At 34.3% G+C, this 12,180-nt stretch overlaps 1 protein-coding gene across 4 annotated transcripts in view; it reads right to left on the bottom strand.

Annotated features, from left to right (window-relative positions):
* The window catches only part of LanB1 (laminin subunit beta-1), a 150,321-nt gene that overhangs the window by 2,746 nt on the left and 135,395 nt on the right, over positions 1 to 12,180 (bottom strand). For all 4 annotated transcript variants that reach the window (XM_069837171.1, XM_069837170.1, XM_069837169.1 and 1 more), the window contains 6 exons: positions 11,750 to 11,934; positions 9,271 to 9,506; positions 9,004 to 9,186; positions 6,981 to 7,169; positions 3,469 to 3,632; positions 1,105 to 1,246 (listed from right to left, as the gene is read on the bottom strand). In XM_069837171.1, the coding sequence (XP_069693272.1) occupies positions 1,105 to 1,246; positions 3,469 to 3,632; positions 6,981 to 7,169; positions 9,004 to 9,186; positions 9,271 to 9,506; positions 11,750 to 11,934 (1,099 nt within the window). The remainder of the gene's footprint in view (positions 1 to 1,104; positions 1,247 to 3,468; positions 3,633 to 6,980; positions 7,170 to 9,003; positions 9,187 to 9,270; positions 9,507 to 11,749; positions 11,935 to 12,180) is intronic.

The following is a 12,180-nucleotide window of genomic DNA, read 5'->3' on the forward strand; positions in this document are numbered from 1 at the left end:
GGTAATAATAAATACAATTAATAATAAATTAATAATAATAATATTACTAATAATAATTAATACTAAAAATAATAAGTAATAACAATAGTATAACAATATTAACAAGGATCATCCTAAATTAAATGAAGCACAATCACTTAAAATAACATTTAAAGTAAATCTAATTTGTATCTTAACCCTAATTTCGAACTAAAACCCACGAGTATGATATGTTCATACATGCCCAAGTACCTTTCAGCATTACACTCATTTCGTGTCAACTCACTCATGCACTGGAACTACGACACATTTCACTGATACTATCCTGGTTTCACTAACACTTCAAAAACATTTCACTGTTCAAATACTTTGCTCTACCACTATAAACTATAACTTCATTGACACAACACATTTCTCCACTCATACAACACTTCAAATAACAAAACATCAATTACACTCTTTAAATAGTGTGCATAATATACTATCGTCTATTAGTAAAGTCCTTAAGCCTATTTTTAACTACTGTACATTTTTCGTTATTGATAAAGCCTTTAGTAAGTCTGCAGGTAAAGCATTCCAGTCCCTGATAGTACGATTGAGGAAAGAAAACTTTCCAGTGTCTGTCCTCTGTAGTCTTTCCCTCAATTTATGTGAGTGGTCGTTCCTTGAAGAGTAATTTGGCGGCTGCAACCTATGTTTTTATTTCTCTCCAGGCAGGCTCACCTCTGTATATTTTGATCATTGTGCATAATCGAATTCGCGTTCTCCTGTCCGTGAGTGTGTCCCATTTTAATGCTGAATTATTACGACAATGCTCGAGAACCTGTTTTTGAATCTTTTCCAATGTCTTAATATGTTCTAATCTGTAAGGATCCCAACATGCAGCATCATATTTCATTACTGGACGATAGTGACTTGTATGTAATCTCTCTGGATTTATCAGAGCCTTTTCTTAGTACCCTCATCACAAAGTGTAATGCTCTCCATGCTTTGTCCGCTGTGTCAGTAACGTGTTCCTCCCAGCCAGGAATAGAAGGGGGCCCAAGACACTCCCCTGTGGGACTCCAGAAGTAATTTTGGATGATGGATGACAGTAGGGAATTTTCGAAGGAGAAAAAAAATTACCTGAGCTAGATCCTTCTCTGCAGCAGATATATCATCTTGTGCCTTCGTAATTGCTTCCTCTGCTTTCATCTGGGCCTCCTGAGCCTCATCTAAAGCTGCAACAACTCTCTGGGCTGTTTCAAGAATTCCTCCAGCATCCATTCTGGAAATGTTAATTTGCTACCAGAGTCTGAACGCAATTAATGGAGAAAATAGTAATAGACCAATATCTCTAACAATAAAATCTACATCAACTTTATAAGAGATCTGCAACAATAAAATGTGAAATAGAAGAAAAAGAAGCTCGTCACAGATGCTAATGATATTCTACTGGAAGCCAAAAGTTACATAATATGTGGTGGATCATAAACTAAAAACAAATATCCTGCTATTTTTAATAGTTATTTCATATATTTGATTAGTTATTTAACGAAACTCTTAACAACTGCTACGTTATCTACCATCAGTACAAGTGGTGACAGCGAAATTTTTTTTTTTAGTAGGTTATTTTACGATGCTTTATCAACATCTAAGGTTATTTAGCGTCTGAATGAGATGAAGGTGATAATGCCGGTGAAATGAATCCGGGGTCCAGCACCGAAAGTTACCCATATTGGGTTGAGGGAAAACCCCGGAAAAAACCTCAACCAGGTAACTTGCCCCAACCGGGAATCGAACCCGGGCCACCTAGTTTCGCGGCCAGACGTGCTAACCGTTACTCCACAGGTGTGGACGACAGCGAAATGAGACCAGGGTTGGCGTCATATGATAACCTGACATTTGCCTTAGAGTTCAGGAGAACGTCAATCAAGTAATCAGCTCAAGCGGGATTCGAACCCATGCTGGAGCGCAGTCTCGAATCACGAGTCCAGCTCATTACTCCCGAGCTAAGTAAATGACCATTTTCATATTTCAATATTAAAAGTAAATCTATCAAAAATAGACACTTTCAGGAAATAATTATTTTCAATTACAATGCCAAAGCTTCAATTGCTAAAAGTGTGTGAATCAATAAATAAGCTTTATATTTGTTTATTGGCTAGAAAATGAGTCAGATTAATTTAATGATCTATGGAGTTATTTTCCATATAAATGTGTGAACAATACATTGTTGAATGCCATTAAAAACAATGAGAACTGTAATACAAAATGACGATTTATGTGAAATTCGCTCATCTTTTGGTTTTTTTTTTTTTGTTTGTTTGTATTTGTTCTTTGTACAAGCAATTCAAATAATAGAAATGTTGTAGGCAGTATATAGGCCTATCCAGACAATATTGTCTTAGAAATTAAATATACTGTAGCTCCAATTTTTAGGACTTAGATATCCATATATATATATATATATATATATATATATATATATATATATATATATATGAATTACTTTACAAAATTAATGTACCTTAGTTGTTACCGAAACAGAGCAAGAAAAATACTTTCCTTTGAAACAATTCATTGTTATCTTCAGAATTCTACCTACAATTAAAAACTTCTATAATAAAATTGTTTTCCAAAATTAATATAACCCTAGATGTATGGAAATAGAGCAAAAAATAAAAAAAATATATTTTCTGTGGAAACTTTAAAGTTCTGTAAAAGTTCTGCAAAATTCCCTGGTCAGTGTATGTTCCTTCTCATTAATATAATTTTCTTTTTCCTATATAATATAATATATTGATGGAAGCTATAGTAAGGATTTTACCACCTTTGTAAATCCAAGGCATTGGCACTGGCTGGGATTGAATAATTTAAATTCATGTTTATTGTTTCCGATAAGTATAAATTATGATAATGTATAACATTTATTTTCCAGTCTTATAATTTATCTTTTCATTTTGATTACATTTTACATACAGATATCAAAGTGATACAATACATATAAAAATGTGTTACGTACAGTATTAATGTAATCAAAACAAAAAGATAAGTTATAAAACTGAAAAATAAACTTTATACATTATGGGATTGAATATACAAATGTCGGACCTAATGGCAAGCCTGAGTAACAATTAGACCACTGAGGCATGATAGCTTGTTATCATATAAATTTGTTTAATCATCCTCTGCAAAGTGCGAAATTTGTGGTTGACAAACTTTATGTCTTTGCCATTCTCTTCCCACTATTGTTCCACTATCAACATATAGTAATTTCATTAACTCTTATGTAGACTGTAGTTTCAAAGGTTCGTTAAATAAATATCCTACCAATTCCTGAAGCCACATATCCAAGAATAACTTATTTTCCATTTAGATTCTACAATCATTCACAAGATGAAGTGGTGACGAAAACAGTAAAGAGATTTGATAAAATGATAGGTTGGTATTTTTTTCTCTTTTCTTTTTGGTAAAATTACTATTAATTTAGTAATAATTTGTACTTACTTGGCTTTATCTGCTTGTTTTTTTAAATTGTTTGCTAAATCCAGGTCATCACTCGTGTCTTCCAGGATTGCATCAATATCTTTCAACGATGATATTGTATCATTAATACTGCTTGTCAAATTGGTGATTTGTTCTGGACGTAGGTATATGTCTTTGTTGAGTGTCTGGTAAAATAAAACCAAGTTCAAATGAAAACATAAATGCACATATACCAGACTAATATGGATTTCACCCTCAATATGGAAAACCACTTTACCACATGCAGGTTTTCACAGAATGACTCATACTACAGGTCATTTTTGGGCAAGCAACTAAACACGCAAGCAAGGACAAGTAAATTATAGCCACTTATATTTCAATACCATAAGCACATTTTCATTATTTTTGTATCATATGAAGTAAACACTACTAATCTTTCAATTTTTCAAGTTTTTGCTTAGAAGATGCTCTAAAATGCTTCTGCATCTACAGACACAGATCAGTTCAGCCTGAAAATGAGCCTCACATGGGTTCAAAGATTCTAGGTTCAGTCTTGGGGCATATCCGAGGTATTTCATTTGATTATCGCATCAATGGCATATAACTTCAACCTCAAATATTACCATATAAATCAATAAGATTCAAGTCCAGTAAGTGTGAAGCCCAAGACTCTGGACTATCGAGTGTGCAACTCACACTAGTTGATCTGGTTCCGAAGAAAATTATGGGAACATACACAATGTTTGATATCAAATCGACTGTGCAGCCACTATGTGATATAAACAATACACAATCATGGAACCTCAAATGTTACAAATGTGATTTCAAGACCTGCAGTATATTAATACTGTAACCGTAACTTGTTACATAAGATCCATAGGGCATATATTCGCATGAACTTAATTAAATATTACAATGACCAGAAACTGTCTTGAAAGTACGATCTATAATAATGAGACACAATATACATTGTAAATATATATGAATTCTCTTTAAAAGGTTTAATACAGTAGCTGTAAAAAATTCGAAGAATGGTAAACATTCCACATTAATGACAAATAAATTGTTTCTATTGAAAAGTAATGCTCTAGGACTGCTGTCGGCAAATTTGTATTCACGATAACATCACTGAATGCAAGCCGCAATACATAAGATGAAGTATTAATCAAGGACTATAGAGCACCCTGTTCGAATCCCAGTGGCGGACTCTCAACCCAATCACCTAACGTAGACTACGCAATATTGATTTATAGATGGACAGATTATATTTTATTTCACTTTTATTTTTACTGTGCTACAACAATAAAATACGTCACAAATTGTCACTATTAATGCAACTCATAAATTTTCGTCTGCTAGTCACGATCTTTGTTTAGATTTTACAAGTTTTCGTTCAGAAAGCAATTGTTCGGAAATATACTGAATGTAGAGCCAAACACAGCAGTTATGTAGGATAGTGGCAAGCGACCTAAGATAAGACTACACACATTTTCATATGGAGAGCATTTTAAAGAAATCTAAGCCAGTCTCGTGTGTTATACAATGGCAACATTATGTCCTCACTTATTTCCAGCTATCTTAATAGTCCACCTAGTAGACTTTTTTAAAGTCGTATTTCGGGTACCGTATGTTACTACAGATACAAGTTGCTTTATGTTCAGATTCATTGCTTCTATATATTTTCTTCATGCTTGGAATAACTCCTCTCCTGTTGTATTTCCTCCGAATGCAATGACATCGAGCAAATACTCTTATACCGAGAAATCCTTCATAACTCCATGTGTGAGCATTACCAATTTTACTGTATCAATATTTGTGTTTTCACCCAAAAGCGAGAGATTAGACCACTGTTTATGCATCTTTGATTTTATTTCTCGTTCAGCTAGTGTTTCAATATCCCTTTATCCTCCGTTTGCATGGTCCATGTGGATAAGTTCATACTGTTAAAAACATCAGATTATTCGGGGGAGATAATGTTGGGAACTTTATTCAGATATGTTTTAATGAACTGTACTTCATTATAACACTTCAATGATTTTGCGATTTCCAAAGCAATATCATAACTTGCATGGAGTTCCCTTTGACTCATAGCTTGTTTCATCATATTGTGACAGCAACGTGAGATTCGAACTCACGACCAGCGTCCCGCAAGAAAGCAGATCGCGCGGGCTTCATGGAGCACTAAGGAACGGCGCGCGGCGGAGAAAGGGGAAAGGGCCCACGCGACGAGGGGAGATCGCGCGCGCAGCTGCTTACGGAGGGAAGGGGGAACGGACCTTCCTGACTCTTCGAGAAGTCTGTCGAAGTGGAGATATCCAGATAATTCTCTGCACAGCTGTAGAAATTTCTCGCAACTATGACTTCGCTATAAAAGAAGAAACGCCAGCGAACTCGAGTAGTTTAGTTTTCAGTTGATTAGTCAGCCAGTCAGTGAGAAAGCCAGAGCAAGCAAGCCAGTCTTGTGTACCGGAGTTCGACTCGAGTGTGCGTCTGCATCTGCGTCAGCATCCGAAGGCCTGAGTTCGAGTGCAGTGGACCGCAGTTGGAGGGACCTGAGTTCGAGTGCAGTGGACCGCAGTTGGAGGGACCTGAGTTCGAGTACAGTGAACTGTCTCTGGAGGTCTGTGGTTCGAGATACTGTGAACTCGAGTGACTGAGCTAGAAGAACTGTGAACTGAGAACTGATAGTTCTGATTTGTAAATAGTGCTTTGTAAATATTAGTTAAGATTAACAGTTCATTGTTGTTCGTACTAGTCCAAGTAAATTGTCATTGTCGTCGGTGGAGTGCTATAACGAATACTGTGTTAAGTGAAAATCCAATTGTTGACGAGAGCGTTTAAGGCGAATTGTAGAAAGGAATTATTGTTGTGGCAAATAAATTACATTGTTGTTACTAATAAAATTCACAATATTTTAGTACCGGAACCATTATTAATTGAAACTGAATTTTTTTTTTTTTTTTGCTTTGTCCCGTCCAGCCCTACCAAAAGAAAATTATTTTTATACATATTTTCTACTGTATACATTTCCGTTTATTTACATTGGATAATGTTCATGCTTACCTATGATTTCGTGATAATCTTGTAACGTATCGTATTGTCGCTAGATTTCGTGAATTTCCTTGAATTTATAAATCGTGGATGTACTTGATGTTGGAGAAGTCTAATAATTTTTACGAAATTTGCACAAGCATTTCCTCTGACACGAAATAATATTTAAAAACATTCTGTTTTACAGTATACATAAGAAAACATAATATTGTTATTAGATTTTCATTATACTAATATCCGATAGGACTCAATCTACAATAGATACTGTAAAATAATGCTTCAAATCTAAGCTTCACTTTTGGTCAGATGAAGTCATTTGTCTGTTCAAAGCCACCTGTCACTAAAAATATCAAACCTTTCACTAACTATGATGATACAGAATTCTGTACACAACTTTTAAGCACCTGAGTGGAAAGGAACATTCTGTCGACACATTCCCTTTATGTTAAATTAATTAATTCAAAATTAGATTTGTAACTCACTTCTAACGCAAGATTCCTAATTTCAGCAGGCGTGGCACCAGCCATACTGTGGAATTCCTCCAGCTTTTCAACGAGATCAGCTCTATCCTGTATCAAGTTCTCGGAACTGTTACTTGCAAGAACAGCTGCGTCATAAGCCTCTTTAGCCAGATTTCTTGCTCCAATGGTGTCTTGTTTTGCTTGTGATATCTGTAAAAGAACAAACATAAACATGCTTTATGTAAAAGCAATGAAATGCTAATGTTCTGCTTGTCTCTTTGACGATTTGTGTAGCTACTTTTATACTTAAAAAGGCTCAATTTTAATAAATAAATAAAGACAAAATAATACACGTCATTCTACAGCTGACTGTTTGTCATGTAAAGGAAAGTGTGAAAATTAAACTGCACAACAGTAGCTTCCAAGTTGCAATGGAATCAGTATTAACCAAAAAAGCTAATTAAAATTACACTTTACAGTTTCTTCACCATATTACTAGTCATGCCAATGGCATTAAGAAAGACCCAAGAGAAAAATTTCAGAAGAGAATTAGCAAAATTTCTGCATCTATATATATAATTTGAACTGGTAATGGAAATTACGGGAAAACGGCTGAATGGATTTTAATAAATGACCCCTCATTCTGAACCTTGGAACCCAAAGTTTTTCAGAAAAATAGTAGTTTTGAGTGAAATGTCAATTTTTCAACATAATTTTCCTATTTTCCAAAATCCATCTGTTGTCAGTTTTGAGAACTAACTTAATGACATTTCAGAATAAAACAAAACACACACTACAATAAACAATATTACACGAAGGCCATGACCTACAAGATTTCTAACATATTTAGAGTTCAGATTCTGTGACACATAATCAATGCCAATATATCGATCTTCATTTGTGTAATTTTTTCGATAGCATATAAAAACTTGAAGACTTACAGGTCTGATTCTCTGATCTGTAGTTTTCCGAGTACAGCTGTGTTTTGGATATTAAGAACTACAAAACTTAAGAATGTTTGATGACATTATTACCATTAAAAATGAAATATTGTTATAGTTAATCCAATTATGTGAGTAGGCTATTTGTCACTAATTACACACTTTAATGCTATATTGATATGAAAATTAAACCTTTTGGGGTTTTATGTAAGTAGACGTAGAGAATATCTTTAATTACATCTTAATTTCTATAATTTACTGAGTAATGGCTATACAGTATATTATATATGTTACTGAAAACTACAAAACTTACGTAACATTACAGTTATTAAATTAATGAAGTGGTGTGGTGTGAGTCTTTTTCAGATATTTAATGACGAGAGGTGTAGACACTTATATGTGTGATTCTCTAACTTTTCTAGGATTAGTGCAGTAATATGGAAGATGCATAAGTAATTGAGTCATGCTTCCTATTTTAGTTGCGTCTTTAAACTACATCAAATTAATTTAATATTATTCCTTTCGTTTAATCGATTAGATCTGTGATCGCTGCCAAGCATACATTTTGTTGTAGGGAGAACTCAAAGAACTGAAGATGGATGTGTTCAAGAAAAAGTATTTGGCATGAAAACATTAAGAGGGAAGCTTTTTAAAAGAGATATTTTTGACAGGGTTACACTTCATTGAGATATTACGTTGCTTTAAATGTTACATCTGTATTATGATGGAAGCAAATAACTTTCAAAATGTCTGGTAATTTTTCTGGAAAATAAATCTGAAAAACTTATATTTGAACTTCTAATTAACTAAATTTGCAGCATTTGCTACACAAGCCACTAGCATCCATATATTCTACTCAACTGATGAATTGTTTAAGCTTGCAAATTGAATTAATCTGCTTCCTATATATATTTTATATTTTTCTTAAGTTTTGACTTGTTTCACATCTCGAAGCTACAATGCATAGTAAGATCTATGAAATATAATAAATTAAATTAAATAAAAATTAAAAATGAGAAGTGTTGCTATTTTCTCCGTTAATCTGCACGTCTTTTTCCATTCAAGCAGCAAACATAACATTGAAACAAAATTAGATAGCCTACCGCACGGAGTAATTCTTCTGCACTAGTTTCTTTCTCTCGAATTGCTTTCTCAGCATCCATTGCAATACCAAGAGTCCGATCAGCTTTAGTTATAGCACCGCGTTCACAGGAGAGTCCACCACAAACGCCACAACCAGCTCCACCACACAATGGGTTGCAAGGGTCTCCTCGCTTGTCACAAACCTGTATCAGATACATAATGAAAACTTAAGTAGCTAATCAATAATAGGAATACGAGACAAACAAATCCTATTCTGATAAACTCACCAACTCGTTTAGATCAGGAATCTGTGTTTCCAAATCCTTCAGCTTATCTGTCAGAGCACTAATGGCCTCCTCATTTTCTTCCTGGCTCTTGAAGAACTGGTTTGCAGTACGGTTGACTAAAGATTCTGTTCTCTTGCACTGCCTTTCTGAGTCTCCCACATCTTTTTCTGTTGCGTCTGCTGCTTCTTGAGCTTTCTGAGACCGTTTCTGAGCCTCACGAGTTAGATTCAGTGCACCTTTGAGTAATACAAATACCATCAGTAATGAAGAACTGACTTCTGAGTAGCACACACTGAGGGAATTAATGTATAATATCAGCCACAGTTTAAGCAATTTAATCAAAATTATGTTCTTTTATCCTTACACTTCTCATGTTGTGTGTAAACACATCATGATCCCAAAAACCACATTCAGACTTGTCTACACAAATGTAGCTTTTGCATAGCACACTCCACAACATTGCATCATCGTGTGTGTGTGTATGTGTGTGTGCGCGTGCGCGTGCACGTGCTTGTATTCATTGCTCATATTTCTTGCCTCAACCTTATCCCCAAGAATAGTGAAACAACTTATCTTATGGATTCTTAAAAATGAGACGACAGGTACAATACCTGTATTGTAAAATATTTTCTTTATATCTGAATATGTGTGCAAGAAGCATGGGCAATGTTCAGCATATCTATAAGAGCAAAAGATACTTGCAAAAGTTGCAGTGCTCAATCATTTCTTGAATAACTGAAGTAATTTTAAATTACATTTTAAGATATTATTATATTTTGTGAGTGAGTGAGTGAGTGAGTGAGTGGCTAATTAAGTAAAGTATGTAAGGAAATAGGAAAGTAAGAAAGGAGTGAAAGAAGTAAGAGGAAAATATATTGAATATAAAAAATTGTGATACAACACCCCTGTCCAAGCAACCAGACCATTAGGCTATATTGTCACACTAATGTTACTTTTAAATTTATCGAAAGCAATGTCCTCCAGCTTGGGAGTTGGGCGAAGGGCTAACAACCCATCAGCATAAAAAAAGTTTGTTACGAAGCCCCAACATAAGCCTCGGAATGGGACTGATTATTTATAAAACAGTTATTTTACTAGTTGTTTTGAATGGTTGTGAAACTTGGACTCTCACTTTGAGAGAGGAACAGAGGTTAAGGGTGTTTGAGAATAAGGTGCTTAGGAAAATATTTGGGGCTAAGAGGGATGAAGTTACAGGAGAATGGAGAAAGTTACACAACGCAGAACTGCATGCATTGTACTATTCACCTGATATGATTAGGAAAATTAAATCCAGACGTTTGAGATGGAAAGGGCATGTAACACATATGGGCGAATCCAGAAATGCACATAGTTTGTTAATTGGGAGGCTGGAGGAAAAAAGAGCTTTGGGGAGGACGAGACATAGATGGGAGGATAATATTAAAATGGATTTGAGGGAGGTGGGATATGATGGTAGGGACTGGATTAATCTTGCTCAGGATAGGGACCGATGACAGGCTTATGTGAGGGCAGCAATAAACCTCTGGGTTCTTTAAAAGCCATAAGTTAGTAAGTACTGGTAAGTAATATCTGAATGACATTATAATTAAACAGAGAGTAACAAATGTTTTTGGTTCATGGTAACTTTAGTGTGTGAGTAACATTTTTTATTTTCGCCCTTAGGCCTAAGGACAAAATAAATTACAAATCCTTAGAGAGATTAATGTATTATCAATTTAAAGAAGGAACAATATTTTAGTTACATTTCAGGTAATCCTACATAACATATGAATAACACGTATAAATTTTTTCTACATCATAAATTATCCCATAGGGCATTGATATGCACAGTTTACAAACAATTTTTTTATAACTATTATTGTGCGTAGTGTCCGAACATTGAATGAGACGTCGACAAGATATGATATCAAGAATGAATTGAAATATTTTTGACTAAAATGTACATGTAGGTAGATTTCTTCTGCAACGGACAGCTGACAAAGGCAATTTTTCATTGGAAAATCTTTTAATACTATTTTGAAATGAAGAACTTATGATGTACCAGTATGTCCTATTAATCAAATGCCTAATATGTCAGCTTTTCATATTTGGAATTCAAATTCTGGGGATCTTGAAAAGGAAAAGATAATGTTAGAGCAGGATTTTTTTGGAGTACTCTTATTTTCTTCATCATTTTATCACTTCGTCATTATCGTATTAAAATCAACGTATATAGAAAAACACAGGTTTGCCAACAACCCAACATATACTGTGGAATACAGTAAGAGCTTCATATCCAAAAAAAATTACTTGAGACAATACAAGAAAATAAAACTAGAAAGGGAGAGACATGTGGAGAGACACTGACAAATTCAGACAATTAATATGGATTACTGGCAAACAGAACATTATAGAAACCATTCTTTTTGTATTCAGTAATTTTAGTGATAACAGATATTAATGGCAATTTCTTAAATTCACAGTCATTTCCATAGCTTACCTTCAACATTGGCTTCTTGAAGTTTAGTTGCATTATCTTTCAATCCTAAAGCAGCAAATTTAAGGTTACTAGCAGCAGCTCTCAAATCTGTCAATTTCAAATTTGCTTCATAAATACGTGATGTTGTGTTGTCATAGAGCTTCTCGACCTCATCTAATTTTTCTGATGACTTGTTCACAGCAGCTCTGAAATTACATTTAATTACGTTTCTTCAGAATAATAAATCTTTATTCTTTAAAGGGAGTTGTTAAGAGCAGGAACTTGAAAGATAAAAGAAACAATATAATAATTATATAACCGAGTTAAATGCAAGATAAATGAAATCTGAATAAAAATTGTAAACAATTAATTATGGTCACATGGGTAATCCTCTTTTATCTGAATTGTCTGCTTGCACCAAAGTCCCATCTGGAGAAGAAGAAGCTTATAAA

The sequence above is a fragment of the Periplaneta americana genome, chromosome 10, assembly GCF_040183065.1.
Source record: "Periplaneta americana isolate PAMFEO1 chromosome 10, P.americana_PAMFEO1_priV1, whole genome shotgun sequence".
NCBI lineage: Eukaryota > Metazoa > Arthropoda > Insecta > Blattodea > Blattidae > Periplaneta > Periplaneta americana.